Here is a 26,388-nt window from a genome sequence, read left to right as displayed (position 1 = left end):
TTTTTTTTCAGGCTTTCACATCTCTAAATATCTACTGGATCACTTTTTGTACCCAAGACTGCCTTCTAGCACCCACTTTAGTCCAAAACAATTTGATACATTAGAATCTCCACTGCAACAGGGAATGGAGCAGGTTACAAGAACATAATCTTAATAACTTATAGATACAACTGCACATGTTCAGACAAGTTAAGAATTTACACTAGATATTCCTCAGACCACAATACCTACCCCCAGAAGTGAAAAAGTAGCTGAAGTCCAGATTAGTATCCAGGAATGATTTATTACAAGAGAGACCTAGAATAGAAAATGACAGCCCACCGCTTATTGTGGCTTAATAGTTCTCAGTGGAAACCATTCAAATGCATCATCAAAGGTCTATATCCCACCCTCTCACTGGGCTTGGAAGCAGGCCTGTACTTGCTTACAATGCCCGCCCCAGCCTAAAACTGCTACTCCCTAGCAACAAGCCATACAAGGGATATGGACGCAAGAACAGAGACCCAGATGTCAACTTTGCTCCCATGTTCTCCTTTGCAACACTATAACAGGCTTTAATGTAATCCACAGTAATCAGGGGTTCATTTACCTATTGATCTTATTATGTGATTTATGCCATTGCAGAGCTGGTTAGTCACTACACAAAAGAATATATGGATACAAACATGACATCAGAAATGGCAATACCCATAAACCATTGGGAGAACATTTCACCCTCTCAGGACACTCTGCAATTCATCTTAAGGTGGTCATTCTGAAACAAGCGAACGACAAAAGTAAAACTACATTGTGAAACAGTTGAATTCCAATTAATCAAGAAGTTCAATGTCTTCACTTGTGGGCTCATAGAATAGTAAAGTTGGAACGGCCGATAAGACCATCAATTCCAACCCCCTGCTCAATGCAGGACAATGGATTTTTTAAAAATCACACCACCCATATTAGTTAGCACAGCTATCCTGGAATTGGTAAACTATATATAACTGTATCTCAACAATTATCACCAATGAGCTACTATAAAAGGTTAAAGGTGTGCCTATTTAATATAATTAAACTCTATAATTATTACTAGCTGTAATGATCTTACTGCCATTAAGTTAGCCCACCTCACTGTTTCATATACCTGCCAACTACGATTTTATTTCACGCATCTGATGAAGTGAGTTTGCATCGACGAAAGCTTATGTCATAATAAATTTGTTAGCCTTTAAGACGCCACAAAACTCTTGATTGTTCTTAAGTATCTTAGCATTATCCTTAATGATGATTTAAAGTAAGAGTATGAGGACTAAACTCAGGTATGTAAAATGAATGATCACGTTACATGTACTTTTCCCCTTCTTTCCAAGTAATGGCAGGGTGACGGGTTAACCAGGAGGGCGGTTAACATCCCCTTTCTCTGCACCAACAGCCATTTCCCTCTCATGGCAACTAAGTACATGAGAAGATTTTTCATGAGAATTGCAAAGTATCAGAGAATATGCGATAAGGGTTACCTGTCCTTTCTGCTCCTTTTTAGCAAAACTAAAACAAAATAACCATCAGCTCAGATGTGTGAAATGCAGTTATGTGTTGCATACATCTAGTTTGCCCTTGGTCACCGTTACAAATCCATATTCTGTACCAGGCTATTAAAGCAACATGGGTGCATGTTTCTTCAACATATGCCTGTTCTTCAAAGAACTTAGTATCATTTTAAAATTCCTTTTCTTTTTAGATTTTACCATTTATCCATGACACTACATACTATATTTGGAACCACAAAACTTATGCAGAATACATCAAGCCAAATTGGAAAGATGAATTTAATTAAGCATACAAGTCCAGTGTATCATGGTTAAGATTTACAAGCCTTCTGAACTAAATTACTGAATGTGTAATGCTAAAGGAAAACAGACCCAAGACGTTTAAACAACTTTTAACATCACTGTGGCACCTGAGAACTTTATAAAAGGTTTTTGAGGGTAAGATAGGGGAGAAGTTACCTGATTGCATTCTTTACAATAATTGTCTGTTGATTCTAAGACTAATGTAAGGCTAATGTAAGGACTTTATAATAAAACCTTTCTACTTCGACAAAAATATATACTTGGTACAATACCAAACCCTGAAAATGAAATGGACTGCCTTCGAGTTGATCCCGACTTAGCAAAGGTTTACTTCAGCAGGGCATCAGTAGGTGTAAATAAATTTTGTTCCCTTGGTAACACACAAAAGAAGCTTCAAAAATCCAGACATCAGTTCAAACAGATGCCTTACTGGTTTCATTGTTCAATCTCTTGAAGTTTCCATTGAATATTCCTGCATGTTGAAAAATATTCTTTACAACTCACTCTAGAGTAACTCAAAATTTTGTTACTTTAAAAACTTAAATATTTCCCTAAACAATGGGATTGGAATTATTTTTTCCATTCAACAAAAATATTTAATGTGACAGATTAAGGAAATGTGATGTCCCAAAGATGGTGGAAATCATGATATGCAGAGCTCTTCTGAATTAGGAGGCAGTGCACTGCAATCTTTTATCCACTGGACTGCTTGGAGATGCTTTCCAGAAACCAAGCAATTCCCCTTCCATGCCTAATGCTTGTTTCATATGTTGTCTTCACTCCTGAAGGATGTTCACCTGAAGCCAATGATAAATGTGTCAGTATATAAATTCTTGTTGCTATACTCAATAGCCAGATATAACCTATAATACAGAAAACAAGTTTACAGGAGCTAGTCACCACTGCTTATGTGGCACTCTATAAAACTGGCAAGGGAGGAGGAAGTGCAAGGTTTTGCTCTCCCCTCCATGCAAATGGTCCAGCTTTTTGTTTTCAGATGAGGTTTATATAAGGACCTTTACAATCACTGAGAATTGGTACAGTCCCAAGAACCACATTTTATTTTAACAAAATAGCTTCAATACAGTGATCCATCTCACATCTGGATTATTGGAATGTACCTTACAAGGCACTACCCTTGAATCCAGTTTGGAGACTGCAGCCAGTGCAGAATGCTGCTGTTTGGTTACTAAGCAGCATGCCAATATGAAGTCATATACTCATTCTGTGGTCTGTACTGATTATCTGTTTGCTTCCGAGCCCAATAGAAGCTCTTACTGACTTTTAAAGCCCTAAATTGCCAAGGGCCTAAATACTAGATGACAAAGCTTTCGAGGCATGTACCAGCCCAGCTCCTGAGATCACTGGAGGGGGCTCTTCTTGAACTGCCATTGGGCAAGGCACAAAGTTGAGGGCTTCCTGGTTGTAGTGTTCTCTTTTGGAACTCCCTGCCTCAGGTACTGAATACTTTCCTTTTCACCAAGGCCTTAATGTCCTTTTGAGGTTGCTGCTTAATTAGGCTCAGGAAAACCTTTTGTATAATGGTCTAAGGGAATGCTGTATTTTGCTGGTGTTTTTAAGGTTTGGAATTATTCTTTATGGTTTTATTATGCTAGCTAGCTGTGTATTTCATTTTATTTGTGAACTGCTCTCATTTTTAAACTGAATGGAAATGGACTGCCTTCAAGTCGATCCCGACTTATGGCTACTCTATGAATAGGGTTTTCATGGTAAGCGGTATTCAGAGAGGGTTTACCATTACCTCTGAGGCTAGTCCTCCCCAGCTGGCTAGGGCCTGCTCAGCTTGCCACAGCTGCACAAGCCAGCTTCTTCCTTGTCCGCAACTGCCAGCTGGGGGGCAACTGGGCTCCTTGGGACTATGCAGCTTGCCCACGGCTGCACAGGTAGCAGGGCACGTAACCCCTGAACCACTCACTGTGGGGGTGATCTTTAGCTGGCCCTTGACACCCAGGAGACACGAGCTGGGATTTGAACACACAGGCTCTGGACTGCCAGCCAGCCTCTCCTCCCCACTGTGCTAAACCAGCTGTGAAAACAGCTCTAGAGGAACAGAAATATTGCGGTGCACACTGTAGTTAGCTATTATGTTATCTAGCTGTGTATTTCATGATCTTATTTGTGAACTGCTCTCTTTTTTAAACTGAGTGGAAAATAAATAAACACATGAATATATTATAGAAAGTGATGTAAAATGAATTTGTGCCAGTGGCAGCCTCATGACACTGTATTATTATTATTATTATTATTTATTAAATTTCTATACCGCCCCATAGCTTAAGCTCTCTGGGCGGTTCACAACAGAATAAATTCATCAATATACAATTAAAACCACATATAGAAATTAGAACACTCAAAATTACTAACGTTAAAAATACTAATATACTAAATACTAGAAGCATAAAGTGTAAGATACAAGGATGTTATAATGTTGAATGATTAAATGATTAAAATGATTAACATAATTAAAATGCCTGGGAGAAGAGGAACGTTTTAACCTGGCGCCGAAAGGATATTAACGTTGGCGCCAGGCGTACTTCAAGGGGGAGATCGTTCCATAACTTGGGGGCCACCACTGAGAAAGCCCTTTTTCTTGTTGCTACCCTCCGAGCTTCTCTCTGAGTAGGCGCCCGGAGGAGGGCCTTCGATGTTGACCGAAGTGTACAGATAGGTTCATATCGGGAGAGGCGTTCCAACAGGTATTGTGGTCCCATGCCGTGTAAGGCTTTATAGGTTAAAACCAACACCTTGAATTGGGCCCGGAAACATATAGGCAGCCAGTGCAAGCAGGCCAGAATCGGTATTATATGTTCGGACTGCCTTGTCCCGGTTAACAATCTGGCTGCCGCATTTTGCACGAGCTGCAGTTTCCAAACCGTCTTCAAAGGCAGCCCCACATAGAGCGCATTCAGTAATCTAATTTAGAGGTTACCAGAGCACGAACGACTGAAGCAAGGTTGTCTCTGTCCAGATAGGGGCGTAGCTGGGCCACCAACCGAAGTTGGTAGAAAGCATTCCGTGCCACCGAGGCTACCTGAGCCTCAAGTGACAAGGATGGTTAGAAAAGAACGCCCAAGCTACAAACCTGCTCTTTCAGGGGGAGTGCAACCCCATCCAGGACAGATCGAACATCCATCATCTGGTCAGAAGAGCCACCCACTAACAGCATTTCAGTCTTGTCTGGATTGAGCCTCAGTTTATTAGCTCTCATCCAGTCCATTGTCGCGACCAGGCACCGATTCAGCACATCGACAGCCTCACCTGAAAAAGATGAAAAGGAGAAGTAGAGCTGCGTGTCATCAGCATACTGGTGACAGCGCACTCCAAAACTCCTGATGACCATACCCAGCGGCCTCATGTAGATGTTAAAAAGCATGGGGGATAGAACTGACCCCTGCGGAACTCCATACTGGAGGACCCAGGGTGCCGAGCAATACTCCCCATGCACTACCTTCTGGAGACGACCCGCCAAGTAGGAGCAGAACCATTGCCAGGCAGTACCTCCAACTCCCAAATCAGTGAGTCTCCCCAGAAGGATACCATGGTCGATGGTATCAAAGGCTGCTGATAAATCAAGGAGAATCAACAGAGTTACACTCCCCCTGTCTTTCTCCCGACAAAGGTCATCGTACAGGGCGACCAAGGCTGTCTCGGTGCCAAACCCGGGCCTGTAGCACCAGTGGTGGCTTCGACTCTAGCAAAAGGTCATCAAGTATAGCCTTGTATATGGTTCTTAAATCCAGCCCTAGGTGGTTCTATAAGCCAGCATGGTGCAGCAAGTATCAGACTGAATTTCCAATATCCAAACCAAAGTTCAAATACCCAAGTCACAGTCAGCCTAACCTACCTCACAGGATTACAAAGGTCAGTTGGCATAATCATGAAGCACTGTACATTGAAAAGTGTACAGATACTCATGCCCTAAAATAGTAATTCTTTTCAGACACCAAGGGCTTATCAATACGGGGGTTTACTGTGTATTTGCAGCTCCTGGTGTCCCCTACTAATTTGCATCATTTACATGACATTACCTGCAAACAGAAGCAATCATGCTGTTTTTTCCTTGAAAATTTGCAGTAACCAAATCCACCAATAATACGAAAAGTATCACGGAATTGCACAGATGGCGTCAGGAAGGCTAAGGCTGAGAATGAGCTGAGGTTAACGAGAGATGCTAAAAGCAACAAAAAAGCTTTCTTCAGGTACATCCATAGTAAAAGACAGAGAAAAGAAATGGTGGCACAGCTACTCAATGAGGAAGGCAAAATAACAGATGACAAAGAAAAGGCAGAAGTGCTCAATTCCTATTTTGGCTCAGTCTTCTCCCAAAAAAGGGTCTATGAACCTCCTGGGAAAAATGAAGTAGAAGGGGCAGGATTGGAGCTTAAGACTGATAGACAAACGGTCAAGGAATACCTAATCGCTTTGAACAAGTTCAAATCGGCAGAGCCTGAATAAACTGCATCCTAGAGTATTGAAGGAACTGGCTGAAGAACTCTCAGAACCGCCGTCTATTATCTTTGCGAAATTGTGGAGGACTGGTGAAGTGCCAGATGACTGGAAGAGAGCTAATGTTGTCCCTGTCTTCAAAAAGAGCGAAAAGGAGGAACCTGGGAACTACAGACCAGTCAGCCTAACATCAATCCCTGGAAAAACTCTGGAGCAGATTATAAAGCAGACAATCTGTAAGCACTTTGAAAACAATGCAGTGTTTACTAGGAGCCAACATGGATTTATGAAGAACTAATCAGGACAAGCTAATCTTCTCTTGTTTTTTGATCGGGTAACCTCCCTTGTAGTCTGTGGGAATGCTGTAGACATAATATATCTCGACTTCAGCAAAGCTTTTGACAAAGTGTCCCATGATATTCTGATTAGCTAGCTAGCTAAATATGGGCTGGATGGAACAACTATCAGGTGGATCCACAGTTGGCTCCAGAATCGTACTCAAAGAGTGCTTATCAATGGTTCCTTGTCAAACTGGGCAGAATTAACAAGTAGGGTACCACAGGGCTGTCCTGTGCCCAGTGCTCTTCAACATTTTTATTAATGACTTGGATGAGGAGGTACAGAGCATGCTTATCAAATCTGCAGAGGATACAAAATTGGGGGGCACAGCTAATACTGTGGAAAACAGAAACAAAATTCAAAGGGACCTTAATAGGCTGGAGTATTGGGCTGAAAACAGAATGAAATTCAACAGGGATAAATGCAAAATTCTAACTTAGGAAAAAGAAACCAAATGCACAGTTATAAGATGAGGGATACTTGGCTCAGCAATACGACATGCGAGACGGATCTTGGAATTGTCATTGATCACAAGATGAATATGAGCCAAAAGATATGGCTGCAAAAAAGGCAAATACTATTTTAGGCTGCATTAACAGAAGTATAGTTTCCAAATTGCGTGAAATATTAGTTCCCCCCTATTCTGCACAGGTTAGGCCTCATCTTGAGTACTGCGTCCAGTTCTGGTCTCTGCTCTTCAAGGATGCAGACAAACTGGAACAGATTCAGAGGATGGCAACAAGGATGATTAGGGGACTGGAAACAAAGCCCTATGAGGAGAGACTGAAAGAACTGGGCATGTTTAGACTGCAGAAGAGAAGACTGAGGGGAGATACGATAGCATTCTTCAAGTACATGAAAGGTTGCCACAGAGGAGGGCCATAATCTCTTCTCGATCTTCCCAGAGTGCAGGACATGGAATAATGGGCTCAAGTTGCAGGAAACCAGATTTCAACTGAAAAACTTCCTAACTGTTAAGAGCCATACGACAATGGAACCAATTACCTGGAGAGGTAGTGGGCTCTCCGACACTGGAGGCATTCAAGAGGCAGTTGGACAGCCATCTGTCAGGAATGCTTTGATTTGGATTCCTACACTGAACAGGGGGTGGACTTGATGGCCTTATAGGCCCCTTCCCACTCTACTATTCTATGATTCTACGTTGAGAATCAGCTCCACTCTGTTCCACACGCAGTTGCAGAAGTTTCACTTCGATGCATTTCAGTGAGTGGGTGAATCATCATTTTCTGCTACTCCCCTTTCCACACCCATATTTCCGCTTTTAATTTAATTTTGCTTCCTGTAGTTTATCCACCAACTTCTGGCTGCTCTGCTCAGCAGAGCAATGCGACTGATTTTTAAGATGAGTGCCTTGTAGCTTGCAAAATCAGTAACATTGCTTTGTGTGTACAATGTACCTTTTACTCTTTGTGGCTGCCGTCCTTTGCTCCCTGAGTGGTATCATCTTCTCTTGTCATCCCCCACATTCCCTGCTTGTGGGCTCCTCACAGAGGCAACAGCAACCTTCCAGCTCTGTGCAATGAGATTCTGAACAAGCCTTGAGCTACCCACAAGGAGCGGCCTCACTCCATCTCTGGTCGATTCCCCGTGACTCTTTGACTCTCACCAAATTAGCACTTCCCTGCAAACGGGCTGCAATTATTTTTTAAATTAAGTTCCATTCAAATAGCTGCCAGCCAGCAGTTAGAACTAAGATGGGAAGGGAAGCTGCAATAACACCCTGGGATTATAAATCAGTGGGGGTGGAGCAGGCTCAGGATGCACATTTTGACTACTAACATTTTTGCTTTCAATTTGCAAATACAAATCAACAGCATTAGAATGTGGCTGAGCAGGGCCCACCCATATCTGCTAGACTCTACGTATTTGCCTTCAATTGCAAATACAAATAGACAGCAATAGTGCCCATTCAGCTTCAGTATTGCTGTACTTTCATAGGCTGAATTGTGGCTTTTGGGGGAAGGGTCCAAGTACATATTGCACAGCTAAAAAAATGCACATGCTCAGTTCCATAACAACCAGAGGGAGTAGAGATGCGAAATTAGAGGGTGGGGCCATTAGGAAACAGTGTAATTGATCCTTCATAGAGGAACTTCTACTTGTATGAATGGAAAAAGCGTTTTGCAGCTACCATTGAGCACGAACTGCACATGGTGCAAACAAACAGTGAAGGCAGTAACAGTGTCTTTACTATAAAGAAATGGGTGTCCCAAATGAGAGTACAAATATTCTCTCTTCACATAGGAAGCACTTCTATGCAGAAGTGGTAATTCTACAGATTACCATATATTTAGTTCACTGTGTGAATAAATAATGAAGTGCATGTAGATTATACATGTACAATCCATACACATTTAGAGGATTTGTATCTCACTTTTCAATCTAATGATCCCCAAGTTATCTTATAATGGATTATAGCCACCCCACACCCCAAATCCACACAACCAATAGCTCTTTGTTCCCTAGCCAATGGGCATGCTATGGAGCATGCTATTCTTCAGCTCTTCAGTCCCAGGGCAACTGGCCCCATAGAATGGGACCATTTCATAGAATCATAGAATAGTATTGGAAGGGGCCTATAAGGCCATCAAGTCCAACCCCCTGTGCAATGCAGGAATCCAAATCAAAGCATTCCCATAGAATAGCATTCCCATAGAATCATAGAATTTGAAGCACACCTGACAGTTTTTGTCTCTTTACACTGATTCACACAGAAACTAATGTCAGTACCCAGAAGTTCAAGACTGAAGGCCAGTACTGACACAGTATTTTGCATCCACAAGATGGTTTTGCCAGAGTTTCCAAACAATGTATTGTCATGAAAATATTACAGCTTGCAAAGGGAAGTTTGAACTCAACTCAGTTTCACCACCCCTCACTCAATCTTATAATGCAGCTGTAACAAGATATATACATAAGTTCTTACTTCACTAGGGATTCATTCCAGCAATGCTCCATGGGTGTAAACTTTTGTTTTTGAACTGACTCAGGTCCCTTTAATAGAATTTTATGTTAGAGGATTAAGCAGATTTTGGTCATCTGATGCTGTGTGCCTCCTTATCAAGGACTGCAAAAACAAGGTGGAAAACTCCATAGTTGCCCTGATTAACTGGCATTTAAGCTTCATGGTTGTGCCATACTATTAAGTATTGGATATATCCTTCCACCCACTGAAGAATGAATATATCTGGTATTCCTTGAGCAGGTTGCTCTGTTACACATTTTAGAAGGCAGGACCATGTTTTTTCTAGCCCCCTCCTGGGGAAGTTCCCCCCCCCAGTTTTGGGATGTGCTGTACTAGGGATATCAGAGGAATCTGTTGAAAATGGACTATCATGCAGATTTCCTTCTATCCAAACAGTCAATTTGTGTCATGGTATGGACCCTTGCTATGAATCCTTTTCCCCTTATAATGAAAGATTTTTGTAAAAAAAAGTGCACATATGTTAATTGCTTTGCAATGTTTGTTATTTATATATTCATTGATGCATAACTGCTGCTGTCCCAACACATGCTTCCACCCACCCAAAGCGTTTGTGACTTTGTATAAGTTGCATGTTGCTAGAGGCAATCTACATGCACTAAGGCTGCAATGCTAACCAGGTCTAAACAGAAGAAAGAAGTAACCAACCCTGCCAAAAAGATTCTTTGCTTCATTCTAGAGAGGTTCTGAACATTTTTCTGTGCAGGCACAGAACCTATATATGTGACTGCACTGAGACAATGAAGAAATAAGTTTTTTTCCATAGGAAAAGACTAGACAAAGCAACCTTCATCTGGACTATTACAATGCACTCTATGTGGGGCTGGCCTTGAAGATTTTTGGGAGCTGCAGTTACAGAAAAATCCAGCTGCAGGAGTTCTATGAGGCCTCTTGCCTAGGGACTGTATAACACCGGCTCTTAAGCATTTGCACTTGCTGCCAGTTAGCTATTGAGCTTTTAGTCTTGACAGACAAAGCTGTATAAGGCCTGGGACCCAGTTATCTAAAAGACTATCCCTCCCTATACCAAACAGCCTGTAAGCTGAGCATTGCTAGGGAGGTCTTGTTGGTAGTGCCATCTGGGAGGGAAGTTCAAGGAGCAGCAACTCGACAGCAAGCAAACTCTACAGCACTAACTTAACAGTTATAACACTCCAGTTATGGAATTTACTTCCCTTGTTAATTTGTTCAGCACCAACCCTGATTAAGTTTTAGATACCAGCTATAAATATGCATCTTTTGTTAGGCGTTTAATATATATAATAGGCTTGTATCAAGGAGAGCAGATAACTGGATGGTTTAACCGATTTTAATATTCAACCGATTTGGGAGCCCTCCAGATGTCCTTTTATTGCATATTCGTGATTATTTGTAATGATGCTATTGGGGCGGTCACATGTGATCCTCTTCACGCCTACAGACGTTTAGGGACAGTCACACCGTGGAATTTCCAATCAGTGCATATCCTGCATAACCAGATGTTCTAGTTTATTTTTGATCTTTTTTTGTTGAGCAGTAGCCCCTTCAGACAGCAACAATGCGGTAGCATTGTAGAATAAACTAAGGCAAAATAAATCCACCACAAATTCATTACTGTGTCAAGAATATGTTGCTGAATACACCTGCAACGAAACACCAGTCTAGAGGCACCCTTTATTGTAGAACCTGCCCTGAGGTCAACAGAAAGTTATTAACAATAAATAGATTCTAAAGCGAGGGGAGGTGCAACTCATTCAAGGAAAACCTCCTTTATTGAAGGAGAATGCTTTCATCAAGTATCACTGTAGAGAAATTCTGTGATTACTTAAATATAGACCATCAGTTGCATTACATTTCCTTTATGCAGACATTTTAGTGGCAGACTATAGTGATCAAGATCCCTGAAACTCCAGAAATGGATCAGGCATGGATGTGTTGAGCTTAAGAGTATACAGACATATTCTCTTATACATATAAATGCAGGTAAGAAATGCTAGTTAGGAGTTTAACAGCAACACATTTAACACAACTTTAAATTTTCCAAAATGAATCTCCGCTTACCAGGACAAGATGTGGCACTTTGTTCCTGATTAAGAGATCTGAAGTACCTTTCATTTCCAGTGTACTCAGCTCTCAATTTCTGCAATGCAAAAAAGACAAATCCACCCACACATTCCTCTTTCATCTACTCATTCACATGGTTTTTAAGACATCCTTGTGTACAAAGAAAAGACAGACATAGTGGTTAAGGAATATCTGCCTATGTGCCTACAGGTGAATGCATTAATATTTTGCAAATATTTTAGCAGACGTATTGGTCAAATCAAAGACTTTGTACAATAGTTATATCACATCGTATAGAATTATTTTCAAGCATCTATCACAAGGTCGTTCTTGTTGGGGAAACACAACCAAAACAAATCTAGCTGTTACATTTCTAAGTACACCCCAGGAAAGCTAGCATTAGCTACAGAAGAAAGTGCAATCTGTTATATGAAAAGGCTGACCTGGAAACGTCCAGCATCCAGTACTACCATTTTAGGATTTACTGTGTTTTGGGAGTCCTTTTCACGCAAGGGTATGTGAGACGCAGTTAGCTGGACACAATACATATTGGCTAACGAATTGCTGATGCCATATCTGTATTAAACAGAAAAATAATGAGATGAAGCTGTGCCAACATTATCTCAAGTTGAAGAGAAATCCACAAACCACACAATACTTACAATATGCTGTATCAAGACCATGGACAGGGGAACATGATCTGTGCCGGGGGCAGTGGGTGAAAGGGGGGGGACACAACTTGGGTGAGCTAAAGAAGGAAATCAGCCAGGATGCGGGAGCAACAAAAAAGCTATGCCTTTGTAGCAGCGTCTTTCAAGAGAAGAGCAGCAGGAGACTACAGAAACTGGAAGAACCTCCTTCACCATGAAGTCACCAGACTACAACCTGCTCAAGAAAAAGGACTGCTTGCAAGTGAGATCCATCTTATTAGAAAGGATGTGGCTGCCTGTCAGAGGCAGGAGAAAGGGGAAGATCTCCTGAGTTGCTCTCAGAGGAAGTATGGAGGCAAGGAGAAAGAGTGAAGAGGCTTCTAAAGACCCTTGTCTCTTTTAAGGCATTAGGTACCCAATTGGGATCAGCAAGGCAGGGAGTGTTAATATGGTCTCTGCAGAAATGTGGCATACTACCCTTCAGAACATAATGAATTAACCACAATAAATTCTGCAAATGCAAGGTAAGAACCCCTTCCTCCTGAAAATATATCCATAATTCAGAGACCTTCTTAACGGCAATTAGAAATGGGGAAGAAATTTGATTCAGTTCACATTTAAAGGTGAATATATGAAATTCACGCTTCTGAAACAATATGAAAACTGAAACAATAATTCCCTGACGTCTGCGCTTCTCCAACCAAATGTTTACAGAAATGCATATATTAGGGAAAATGTGCATAAAAACAAACATGTAAGTAAAAATATTAAAAATGCATTATGTTAGGGGAAACTGCTTGCTAAAATATGTAGTTTAGTCAAAGCTGCATACAAAAATGTGTTTATTAGAAGAAATTCATGCAAAATTGCTGAATTTGCACAAGGGTTTTTTAAAAAATTGCTGGAGAAATGTGGAGAACTTAAAAGACTAGACAAATGAGAAACCAAAATTAACAGGTTCACTCATCCCTTAATGTCAATACAAACCTGAAGGTTTCCCCAAATGACCTATATAGTAAGTGACAATTGGAAAACTTAATCAAAGAGGAATAAAACTGATCTTACTCAGAACTTTAAAATCCCATTTTCCTATACCAGAAGTGCCACAAAGCACTTCAGTTGGTCTTTAATTCAACTTGAGCAGCCAAATGTCTAGAACTATCAACAGATTTATGTTTGAAAACAGAAAGATGACTCCAGATATTGTATATGAAGCTAGTGTCCAAAATAGTTTTCTAAGACGCAAAAGCATTCTAATATATTCACTGTAATTTATGGTACTCACGCAATTTTCTTGCAAGTAGCAAGAGCACAGAATACTACATCATTTTCTTCATGCCACTTGCACCTAAATATAAGTGATACTTTCATCATAAATCCGAATTTCAAATACATACTTCAATGATAAGATGTTTTTGAGTTCTAGACAAACAAGTTATCAGATCTTATTGCTTTCATCTCCTCCACAATTTGGAATTAGAAACCTTTCCAGCATAGGGACTTTAACCTTCCTAACAAATTATCATAACAAAAGATCTTTTAAGAGGACAATCCATATATTTTTTACACAAGAGGGTAGTAAGAATTTTTAATGGCTTGTTCTTACGTTAAGTCTGAGGAACCTTTAACCCTCCAGATGCTGCTCAAATACAACTCCAATCAGCCCAAACAAGCATGGCCTATGGCTGTCTGGACAGAGCTTGGAAGATTACTTTTAAAAAGGAATAAATCACAGTTACCGTTACATGGCCCCAAAAGGAATAAATTACCATTACCATTACAATTGTTCTGAAAGGAATTGATTACTTTACTGTTACTCAAAAGTAATCACAACAATAGCAGCTACTTTAAAAAAACCCAGAGTGCCTACAAGGTGCTGGCCTTGGCTGCTGCACAACTAAGCAGCCTAAAACAACATTAAAAATCCCACATACACAGAGGTAGTAAAATAATTGTCTTATCCATAAGATAGCAGTTGTGGTCTCTCTGCTGAAAAGGGAGGCAGAGGCCACCACTCAGATCTTCGCGTGTCAAACCAAGTGCAAAACCTCCACCCACACAAACACTCTCTCAGTCAGCAAGCGTCATCTCTCTCTCAGCCACCTCCTGGACCCTGCCCTGCCACAAACTAAGGCATACCCATCCAAGCACTCATTTTACTCTGGGCTGCAAAAAAGTTAAAACACTGCAAATGTAGCAAAGTCGCTATGCATGCCAAGTGCAAACACAGTTTTCACACAATTCTCTCACCTGCACAAAAGTTTTCATCTCCGTTCCGCTGCTGCCTCCTCCTCCATCCATGTCCTTGCCGTCTGCCTCCTTTCTCTCTCCACTCCATTCTTCTCCACCACCATCCATTTTTAAAAGGTTTTTTCTCTCCACTCCACCCCGTCTCTCGCCACCTCCTCCCTTGTCACCTCTTAAACACCCACAGAACACGAGGGAAGAGCAACACTGCACAGAAGCCCAGTTTGAGGCACACGATTTTCATCCACGAATCAGAGGAATAAAATTATTCCCCTGCTCCCCCCTGTAACACCCCAAAGTAATGCTGGAAACATTACAATTACTCCTCAAAAGTAATAAAATTACTCCTTGTTCTATTACACTCAAAATGTAAAGAAATTTTGTTGTTATGTGCCTTCAAGTTGATTATGACTTATGGTGGCCCTATGAATCAGTGACCTCCAAGAGTATCTGTAATGAACCACCCTGTTCGTATCTTGTAAATTTGTTATTTATAATGTTTGAGGATCAAGTAATTTGTTTTTCCTAACTAATTACTTCCAACTGCGTCTGGAGGGCCAAGGATTTCTCAAACTTGATGCACGAACAAGCCATGGAAAATTCTTTACTATCCTCTTGTGTAAAAGTCATGGATTGCCCTCCATGCTTTTATTATGCTAATAAAAGTCTTACACAGTGGAAGAAGATAGAAATAGGTAAACTGAAAGATTTGGTGGAACTCCACTGAGCTCTGTCTCTTGAAACTAGGCAGGACTGGATCTTGAAGAGGCTGTCTCCCAAATAGGGCGACAGCTGCAAATCCGATTTGCATAGCCCAGCCTATTGGAGCAAATAGGAGTGATACATTCAATGATAGTTTTTTCTACAGGGAAGGTGTGTGTTCACACTTCTGGAACTACTACATCTTTCAAAAACACCTCTAAGTCCCAAACTTTCTTCTCTAAAATTAGTACAGTGAGCCTTCAGATTAGAATTGACCACACATACTCATGGCTAAAAAACAACTTTGGCCTGGTTTGGACATTAACCGTAAACCATGTAGCTAAGTCTCCATGGGCCTGTGTGAAGTGTTAAATTCACATACCCCCTCTTCCTTTCTCATGTGTCTGAGAGGACTTCTGCTGAGTTTTCCCTTCAAAGAATCTTGGCACAGTGTTATGTATGAACCATGGACACTGATTTAATGGTCAGATGAACTAGCCAGCTTCACAAGTCATTATTAAAACTAGCTTGTTTAGAAATGAAACATTTTTGTTTTAAACCAGGATCCCTGATTTATCTGGAAACTAAATCAGAAATCTTGGACAACAGAACTAAACTTTGTAGAAATCCTTCTTCCTGCTATGCAAGAGGAAGGGATGAGGGAGCATGAGAGGCCTGTGGTGCTGACTGAGCCATAGATTAGTGTTATCTACATAGTGCTGACTGAGCCATAAATTAGTGTTACCTATGAATATGACCAATCCGTCAAACACACTTTTTCTCACCATGAGACAAGCCTTTTAAGTATGTATAGTAATTATTTTAGAAGCCAGGAAGAAGTATACCTAGTATTGCTGGAGTAATCCCACATGGAGGCATCCAGTGTGTTACACACCCACGTCTTAGAAGGCTCCTTCTGAAGCTTCTGATAATACAGCTCCATAACAAGATCCTCCACACTGAGCAGCTCCAGATAATTTACTGTGCCTATTAAAGAAAATTAAGTTTTAGAAACAGCAAGTAATATACAGTATTTCTGGTTTTAAGGGAAAGAAACTTCTTACCTGCTTCTCTAGCCATGTGTTTCAGGCACCAGTTGACCCTAAACTGGTCATCAAACTGCAAAAACAGACATCAACATTTAAGCATCTATTACATAATTAAAGACACAACATAATGATTCTTTCTTCCTATTTTAAGCCCACTATGGCTACTGTTTTCTGATACAAAACTAACTCTGCTATTCTTGCTCACTGAGATCATCCGGAGGAGCATCGTTAGTTGCCCCCTGTGTTACAGAGACCTGCCTGGCCTCAACCAGAAGTCAGGTATTAAGTTGTTGCTGTTCCCATGCAGTAGAACACACTTCCAGCAGCAATTCAGCAGGCATCCTCGCCCTGACATTCAGGTGTCTCTTGAAGACATTTTTGTGCCAAGAACCTATGCAGCTGGTAAAAAATTTTTTGAGAAGCCATTCATTTTAATGAGTGTTTGGTATTGTTTTTAAATATTTTTATGTTGCTGTACACCAAGTGGTGTACAAATACATTTATAAATAAATATAAATAAGGATATCTGCTTTACACCAAAAGAGGAAATCCAATGTTTATAAGGTGTACATTTGATACACCTGCATCAATACCTATGCCGCCCTGGGCTCCTACTAGGAAGAAGGGCGGGATATAAATCTAATAAATAAATAAATAGTAGCAGCAACAGAAGATTCTAGAAAGCTGGGCAGTGTTTCCATTCTGGTCCTTTCAACTCACATTATTAGGAACAAAGGAGGCATACATGGCTGAGTCATCACTATTGGTGACCTTCTATTCCCAGTGTAGCAGTTGCCATTCTGCAGAGGAAAGGCATCTTGTAGTATCCTCTACAAAGCAGAAAGCAGCTGCTCCATGTGGAAAAGGATTTACACCATCCACAGAATGGTGGCTTGGAAAGAGCGTGTCTGTCCTTGCCTCTGGTGAAGCCTTCACATAGTAAAAGGAGGCAGAAGAGAGAAGGAACGAACTCATGACTGAACAACAGAATTAGACAAAAGCCAAGTGACTTATATATAGATGTTTGTTCTGCCTTGGAGAAGCAATAATTCAGGATTACAGCTATAAGCTCCTTTTGGTGGAACACACCACTTTGTACCTGTGAACTATCATTAAGGAAAGGACGCAAGATGGGAAAGCTTTCTGTGCGCCCTTCATACTTCTGAGATTAGACACTGGAAGCTGTCCAGTAAACACAAGTGAAATTCAAAGATCTGGATACGCCAAGCTTGTAGGGGAGGGTCCCCTAGAGGCAATTTTTTTACATGCCACGGCTAACCAGGCAAGAAATGAACTGAAGTATTAGGGTGGAGGGTTTTTTTAAAAAAACTGTTTCAGAAAATCATGAAGCAATTTAAGTCTGAAAATTCTACATTATACCTTACAATACACAGGTGGCCAGGTCCCCCGACGTGGCTCAATAAATGTGTATAGCTCACGTAACACAACAGAATGATTTGCAGTTGCAAGCTCAAAGCCAGATATGGGAATCCTATGTGTAGCATCGCCTAATAGAAACAATATCAAAGTGTCTTGTCACTGCTTTTTGAAAGAAGAATCACACTTCACATACATTTGTACTTTTAACTGTACCAGTTTGCAGGATTCATATATCCGTTTCACTTTAAAATACTTAAATATCTCATTCAAGAACATAAATATCTCCTTTAAGGAAAGTGAACCAAATTAAATCTTATAGGTGCATAAAAGAAAAGTTTATTTATTTACATTTATAGGCCACCTTTCCTCCAAGAAGCTGAAGTTGTTCCCCCTGATTTTATTGTAACAACCCTGTGAGGTAGGGTTTATCACCAAAATAAAAGAAAAAATTTAGTTCAACCAGATACCTAAGGGTATGTCAATCAAAGCCTGCCAATGGTTGAACTTCACTAGCTTAAAACACTGACAGTGCTGGATTCTAAGACTGTTCTATTCAACAGTACTGCTCTGTGCATTTTAGTCAGGGATAAGACAGGCATCAATAAACAATGCACCGAAACACACAAACATTGTTTTGGGTTTTACTGAACTCAAGGGTCATATTTATTTACATGCATTTATAATGTACCCTTCACTATGCAGTTCCAAGGTGGGTTACATACAGCCTTATACAACAAGCAAACTATGCAGTAGATCACATCACTGGCCCAACAATTAGGCTAAACAAAACCAGCAACACTGCAGAAGGGATATTTTGATCTCATCTTCCATCCCCAGACTTTTACAAAAAGGTGCACTTTGACCACTGCATTGTATGCAATGTCTGTACAATATAACGCATCAGGAAACACAAGTGCCAGACAGAAGGCACTCCAGGCACAAAGAAATGCCAGGAGTAGGAGTCTGGCTAAGTTCATAAGGGCAGCATGTCATTGTTGGGACATGCTACATTTTTTAATGCCAACAGGCCTATGCAATTGTTTTTTTAAAAAATTGGTAGTCAGTCTTTTTAATGATTGTTCTGTATTGCTTTTAGTGGGTTGTTTTCATATTGTTGTACACTACACTGATATTTTATGAGAGGATGGTATATACATACTTTCATTAATAAAAATGAGAAAGATATAAATGAAATGCCCTAGGAAATCTGGCCTAGAACCCAGTTCTTTAAAGTGGGATGTTTAAAAAATGACTGGAGGAATATACACGGGTCACAAAAAATGTTGCCAATCATTCGGTTCCACACCTCTTGTCCAATACCTACCTGCAGCCTGGCAATGAAAGCGAAAGCCCCGTGGCACCTCTCCTGCAGAGAAACAAAGAAATGCAGGATTGATTATACAATACCAAGCTGTTTGTACAATTTCATGTTTATAATACAGATGTTTGTGCTTTCTTACACAGTAGGGAATTAAGTGCTCAAAATGATTTTGTTACTTTGCTAACACCCAGAGATGAAAAAATGCAGAACATACAAACGCACAAGAACCTTGTCTTGGCCACTTCATTTTTTCTGCTGACACAAAGTATGTTTCCATTTAGTTTTCAATTCTTTACTAAGTAATGCTGCCAATGTGCTTTTTTGTCCACTATCAGAAGTCATTTTTATTTTTTCATAGTACAGGAATGCATGCAAATGAACTTTCCTGAACAAATAAAATTCTGCATATATTTTCCATATACTGATAAAAAATGGTTCCTTCCCATTCCAAAAGCTCACCAGGATCTGTGAAGTGATGGAAGTCTGCTATTATGCCATCCTTAAGTGAATACTTGACACAGCCAATTTCACAAGGGAGGAAACGCTGACTGCAATGAGGGGGCAGACCTCCATGGCTGAAGATATTCAGGAAGTAGAATGTGGTCTCGAGTACAACTGGAAAAAGATTTTGAATCAAGAATTTAATAATGAGTAATACCACTAACAATAAGCTGGATTTCAATGACACTAATATAACAAAAAAGGATTTTAACCCTCCATCGATAGTTGGAGTCAAATGTACATCTACAGCACTGAAAAAATTAATGAAATGTTAGGTCAGTCATCCACAACTCCAATTTGGGCTGACAGGGGCACATGGCTGACAACACATGACACTACTCTTAAAACATCTGCACTGACTGCCCATCCACTACTGAGCCAGGTTCAAGATCTTTGTATTAATTTACACAGCCCTGAACAACTTAGGTCCAGGGTATCTTCAGGACCACCTGAACCCTTATATCCCATCTCAATCACTGAGAAAATTGGGCGAAGCTCATTTAACATCAACATAAAAACGAGCCTTCAGTGTCATCGGCCCAGTTCTGTGGAATGCTCTGCCAACAGATTCAGCAGGCGCCTTCCGTTTTAACTTTTAAACACCTGCTGAAAATCTTTTTGTTCTGTCAGGCTTACACAGGCAATTAAGATGTCTTTTTCCAATAGTTGATCTTTGTATTTAATGTATTTTAATGGTTTTTATGTACTTTTTAAAGCTTGTTGTCAACCGCTTTTCTGTTTTTAAATGAAATAGCAGTACACAAATATAATTATAAATAAATAATTTCCATATAGCCTTCAACCATGATTAGATTTGAAATGTCACGTTGAGTCCTGCCCACTCCAGCCCAAATTTTCAGTCTATAATTAATGTTACAGCAATCTTAGACCCTAAATCCAAGGCTGAGATAATTCTTTATTATAATAAAGTAAGTACAGACATTAGTGATCAGAACATCTCCACATACATTTCCAAACACATGATGAAATAGTGGTTAAGAGGGTGCTTTTCCCCCCAACAATGCCCATTTACTTATTTTTTTTGGCAACTAAGTAGCTACAATGGAGACCATCTCAAAAGATATAATTATCTAGCAAACCAGAGACTACACTTGATCAAACCCCAAGCTGAGTCTAGAAACATACTAGAAACTTGTCTGGGATGTTGAGAAGCAGCCTCAGAAGTGACAGGGCCACAAAGAAAAGAGTGAAGCGTCATCTCTGTAGATGAAGCAATCACATTAAATAGTAGCAATGGTGTACTTCATATAACCATTTCATCTGGCCAACTCATGCAGTTAGAACATACGGTAACTGTGCATAGGCTGCTCAAGTAGCAAGTTGTGCAAGATTGCTGTTCTTACAAGTAATTCACAACTCAGAATTACTATGCTAACTACATATCACATGATTATTCTGATGCATGCATATTAATAGCACGATACATTTTATATGTAAAAACTGTGGGGTGAATTAACCCCCCTCCACATAATAATTATAGATTTACGTTACTTTACATTGTGCAATATTGTTGATCCCAACGGCTTCTTTGCAATACTGTTTACTGGAAAATTCTCAATAACGGCATACCTTTTTTTAAAAAAGTAGAACCAGTGTGGTGAAGTGGTTAGAATGCTGGTCTATGACCTGGGAGACCAGGGTTCGAATCCCCACACAGCCATGAAGCTCACTGGGTGACCTTGGGCCAGTCACTGCCTCTCAGCCTCAGAGGAAGGCAATGGTAAACCCCCTCTGAATACAGCTTACCATAAAAACCCTATTCATAGGGTTGCCATAAGTTGCAACTGACTTGAAGGCAGTCCATTTTTTAAAAAAATGCTTAATACCTTCCAACAGAAAATTTGTTTTTATGGCTTTTTTGAAGTACATTTGATCGTTGTTTGTATATGTTTTTGTATTTTTATTATGATATATTGTATTTTATTTTGTTTGTTCACCGCCCTGAGAGCTATTTCGCTAAGGGCGGTATATAAATTGAAATAATAAATAAATATAAATAAATAAATCTCAGAATCAGTAAAATTGACACAAAAGTGCTCAAATGAGTAAAATAAATTCTCTGAGAGACTATAATTTTACCCATAGAAAGCTGGATGTTTCGATGACTGGAACTGCAAGCTACTAGACTGTTTATTCACAACTTGCTTGTCTGATGCATTTCAGATTACCTTTTAAAGCATTTATACTATGGCTTTTCATAAAACGCTCAAGATTGCTTACAACTGTTAAATATAAAACCACAATATACAACATATTCACAGTAGTTACTAAAAATACTACACAATTTTCATCTAGTACCCACCATTCATGTCATATAGAAAAAGGGATTACAAATATTAGAAAATAGGTAGAATCTAAAGCTTTAAATGGGTAAGTGAATCCTATGTAATAACAGTGAACTCATTCTGTAAGGTTCCTTACACAGCCAGGATACCACCTACGCACAAAAGTCCCAGGGTATGGTCTGAAACCACATAAGGCCACCACCTTGCTAAAGCTAAGCAGGTCTGGGTCTAGTCAGTGCCTGGATGGGAGATCACATATATGCCGTCTTGGGTTCCTTGATGAAAGAAAGGCAGGGTGTAAATGTAAAAAAAAACAAATGAATCAATATACTTGAGGAAACCCAGGGTTTTCAAAAGTACAAAAAGTCACATATGAATTGGTAGGTGGTCAGACAGTGACCTTATGTATCTCCCTAAACATGCAGAATTTGCTTAACGACCTTTCAGCCACTCCTTTATTTATTTAAAGACTTTTTACCCTGCCCTTCTCCAAAAAAGGTTTCCAAGGCAGAAGCCATTTAGGCATACAAGTAGTATGTAAATAATAACAATACAGATCATTTTAAAAAAATGAACCTGTCCTCAGAAAAAGGAAAACAGATTGGAAGGAAGGAGGGAATAAAGTGAGGTACAAGTCTAGTGCACAGTCATACAGGCAGTATCAAAAGACAAGGTGTGTTATGGAATCACTAAGAGATTTTGGATCTTTTGGACTTGAGCAAGGAACAGAAGATTCATGAGCAACTATGTGCTAGGCACTGCAACAATGATTTCTTTGAGGTAACTGCTTGTAAAATGGTGAGTCATGGTCACAAATACACAGCAGTTGAGTGCCACCTGAAAATGAAATGGATGCAATTTAAATAATTATGTGTTGTGAACCACAGTTCAAAAGATCTGGGAGCATTAGAGCTACCTGCCCATATTTTGAAGAGCTTCACTGGATCCTTCATGGGTCACAACCATCATATCAAAACATGCTACTTGAACCATGACCATCATAAAGGCCAGAGTGCCACAGGCACAGAATGTTGTTCTAGAACACTAATGTTTTTACTCAAGAGACGCAGACAACTCTTAAGGATTACATCAGGCTCCAAGAACTTCTTGTTTTGACATAAAATCCCGTAGTAGCTTTAATTTCTTATTCTGAGCACCTATTTCCAGTGCTCAATGGCTCAGTTACCTGCTATCTCTACTTTACCAGCCCAATAGTTTCACTTCTTTCTTATTTGGCCTGTTCTGGACCCAGCCTTCATGCCCACCCCCCAAGTTAATGACCAATTTTCCCTCTTACACACTCATTAGAAATGGTCTGCTTATGTGTTATGAGTCTGCCTGCCAATTTCCTGGGACAAAAACCAGACTGGCTAGCACTGTCTCCAATCAGAATGAGCATATTGAAAGTGGGCAGGTCAGGTGAACTGTTCAAGATATGCAGGGGTTTTTAACTATACCTTGATCAGACGTCCCAGGTGGACTGGTGAGGTTTGCAACAGGAACTCTTTTCTCAGTTTGTGTGGGAGGAAATGTGGGAAGAGGTGCCGGGACCTGGCTGGGTGGCTAAGAAAAGCATAGACAATCCATCATTTCTGAATCAAGGGAAAGTAACTACAGTACTAACTAGACTACAAAGGGCTAATCTTTCTATCTTTTGGCTAGCTAAACTGATCCCAATAAAACCTACAGACTACAAGCCAGGCACATGAGGTATAACCTTATGCAATCACTTCTAGAGCATATACACCACTGAGTTTATATTAAGGTGACATTTGTGTGAATGACCATTTCCACAAAGATGATGTGTGGTCACACCAGTTCCTATGGTTACAGGGGCCTGAACTATTGCAGAAACTCACAACTACTACCACTCACAAAAATGCTCTCCCAAAACAATCCTAGCAGAATCATACATATTCCTGAAGTGGGTAGGAGGATACCTCATCTAAAGAGATTTCCTTGTAAACTATGGGCAAGATCCAATGTAGTGCAAGCATCTACTTGTGCAACAGGGCTTCTCCTTCCTCTTCTCACCCCTGTAGCCCCTTCAGATGAGCTCCCAAAATCCATCCTGGAAAGTTGGGGGCCCCTCTGGAGCAGGTTTTGGGGTTGCATGGAGAGCTGGTGAACAGAAAGTAAAAGTCCCATTGTTCAAGCAGATTTTTGTTGTGCAAGCACATGGATCTCACCGGATCTCACCCTGTACTTATATACAATTCCTAAGAAGACTGTTTTAATTAGAATTCAGTTACCCTGTGAAACAGCTAACTCAGGCATTAACTCTAAACATTCATGACCAGAAAGCTTCTCCACAATGCAGCCTTCCCTTCTACTTTTATAGCAAGGAAGAAAAAGTGACATACAACTGTTTTTAAGTTTTAAGACTTCAGGTTTCTGAATTGTGAACTTTGACCCACCTAATTCAATTGTTGCCATGCTTATTAGTCATGTAATTAAATCCTCTTATTTCACTAACAGCTGGAACATCAAAAAGTCACTAGCTTGTGAGGAAGGACTGACTATAATCACAACTACAGAACACCTGTGACTGGCCTTCTCACCTGGTATCTTCTTTCAAATCCATTAATTAAAATTACTTTTTTTTTGTTCCCCAAGGCAAAAAATGTAAAACCCTTTTCTAATTTATTATATAATTATTCTAACTTGCCCCTGAGAAAGGGAAGAAATTAACACTGATTTTTTTACTATTCCAGATTCATTATTTGATTTACCTTTTTTGCTGCTGCTTCTGATTTCTTAGCTTTCCAGTGACGTGCCATTTCTGCATACTTTTCTTTTTGTTTCTCAGTCAGCAACTTTAAGTAAAATCATTGTTACACAGGCTTTTCTATTACTTTCTTGCCACAATTTAAGAAACTTTCCCCCAAAATTCACTACTACGTCATGATACTGACCACGATGCAGACAGTTTACACTTTTAAGCCCCACCACTTTCACTGGAAAAGCAAAGTACAACTTGAACTCCTATAAAAATCGTTATGACTTAAAAGTGATCAACTTTGGGTGGATTGTGCTCAGCAACTTTCCTGCAACTCAGTCATTGTATGTTTGTCTAGAAGCAAGCCCTAGCCTAATGAATTCAATGTTGCTTACTTCCCAGTAAATGGGCAATATCCAATGAAGTCATACTCAGAATAGACCTCTCAAAATCCATGAATTTAAGTAATTTAAATTCACTGGTTCCAATGGGTCTACTCTGAGTATGACTGAGTTGGATGGGTATCACCCAATGTGTTTCAATGTAACTTGGATCAAGTCTGTTGTGCATACAAAGGTATTATCTACTGGTATATCAAGAACTGAAAGCCACATTTAAAATTTGGTTTCAAGTGGTTACCCTTACCCCCTTTATAATATAACATTCATATCAACAGTTTATTGGTAAAGGGAACCACTGAAGACAATGAAAAAAGATTTAGGAGGCCTTCAATGTATAGGGATGGTCTACAAGCAGACTTGATTCAATTCAACATGCTACTTGCAACAGCACCTCTTAAAGGTCTACGCCAATCTTACAGCTTTTCTGGGGCCACTTTTTGATTCTTGTCAACAACACTGGAAAATTACTTAATTCCAATTGAGGCAGATGCTTCGTTTGCTGGTATGGCTGAAGAGGAACGATAAACAAGTCTCATTTTGGGGATGCTTCTGACAGCAGGAGTTCGTAATTTCCTTATAAAACGATTTTTTTAAAAAAAAGGACGATTAAACCACACATAGGAGGTAGAGTGACCAATCATTCCCTTTCACTACAATGAAGTAAAGGATCCCCTAGTGTTCAGCATCAAACGCTTAATTTGTTTGTTATAAGCCAGTTTGAAAGCTAGAAGGCGAGAAAAAACTAATCAATTAACATGTTCACCTCACATACGCTTATTTGCAGTATTTTACTCCGCTCTTCAGCCGGAAGAGCTTACAAATATCCTCAACAACGACCCCCCCCCGTCCCCACAGTTATCCGATATATGTTATAATTAATTAGTGGTCGGTTTGCTGGCTGCGAGGTCTACATCGCTCGCCACCCTGACCAAGAAGGGCGACAAGCCCGCCTTGTCCCCTCACCGCCCAAGCGTCGGAGCAGTGCGGGATCGCATCGGGCACACCCGTCACAGGCAGGCCTCGTCGTTTCAACTCCGGCAGCTTCTCCAGCACGAAAAAATAATAAGCGTTGCGCGCGCCTTTACGATTAGGCATCTTGCTCGCTGCTCTTTAACGAACTCCCACGAGAAACAGAAGCAAGGGAGAAGGAGATAGAACGGGGCCAACCTACGACTTCTTCCTAAAAGAAAGAACCAATCGCACGACGCCTTGTAGCCCTCCAGCAGCAGGGACTTGAGGCACGCACGTGCGTGCGACTAAAATCGACGGGGGTAGGAGGGGAAGACTCACAGAGTAAAAAAAAAGTGGCCGGGCCAAATACTTTTATCTTTACCTGCCTCGGAGATTAATTAGCATAGACATTGGGGGCGGGGGAGAGAGACGAAATGCGTTTAAATAAAGCTTCATGTGAGGGAGGGGAGGCTCTCGCT

The 26,388-nt window shown here is 40.3% G+C and overlaps 1 protein-coding gene across 4 annotated transcripts; it reads right to left on the bottom strand.

The window, feature by feature from the left end:
• Window positions 1–1,719: 1,719 nt before the first annotated feature.
• Window positions 1,720–26,241, bottom strand: MAEL (maelstrom spermatogenic transposon silencer). Of its 4 annotated transcripts, none has more exons than XM_061629514.1 (12): window positions 26,126–26,241; window positions 24,571–24,654; window positions 23,296–23,401; window positions 19,491–19,646; window positions 19,035–19,076; window positions 17,711–17,838; window positions 16,346–16,400; window positions 16,127–16,268; window positions 13,618–13,680; window positions 12,126–12,258; window positions 11,680–11,758; window positions 1,720–2,626 (listed from the first exon to the last, which is right to left on the bottom strand). In XM_061629514.1, the coding sequence occupies exons 2-12, from the start codon at window positions 24,616–24,618 to the stop codon at window positions 2,523–2,525; spliced, it is 1,056 nt and encodes a 351-aa protein (XP_061485498.1). In that variant the 5' UTR covers window positions 24,619–24,654; window positions 26,126–26,241; the 3' UTR covers window positions 1,720–2,522. The 4 variants fall into 4 exon arrangements, with proteins under 4 accessions (XP_061485498.1, XP_061485500.1, XP_061485499.1 ...); XM_061629516.1 differs by lacking the exon at window positions 26,126–26,241 and adding an exon at window positions 25,731–25,749; XM_061629515.1 differs by lacking the exon at window positions 26,126–26,241 and adding an exon at window positions 25,722–25,740.
• Window positions 26,242–26,388: the final 147 nt, after the last annotated feature.

This window comes from Rhineura floridana, chromosome 5 (assembly GCF_030035675.1).
Source record: "Rhineura floridana isolate rRhiFlo1 chromosome 5, rRhiFlo1.hap2, whole genome shotgun sequence".
NCBI classification, from domain to species: Eukaryota; Metazoa; Chordata; class Lepidosauria; order Squamata; family Rhineuridae; genus Rhineura; species Rhineura floridana.
The sequence above is the reverse complement of the archived record's forward strand: the minus strand, read 5'-3'. Positions and strand labels throughout refer to the sequence as shown.

Excerpts from the sequence above, each read along its gene's own strand:
- MAEL (XM_061629513.1), bottom strand. The coding sequence starts at position 26,053 with ATGCCTAATCGTAAAGGCGCGCGCAACGCTTATTATTTTTTCGTGCTG. Across the intron at positions 24,655-25,921 it reads ACTGCTCCGACGCTTGGGCG|TTGCTGACTGAGAAACAAAA; the intron begins GTGAGGGGACAA and ends TTTTACTTAAAG. Across the intron at positions 16,269-16,345 it reads ACACATGGCTAGAGAAGCAG|GCACAGTAAATTATCTGGAG; the intron begins GTAAGAAGTTTC and ends TTTCTTTAATAG.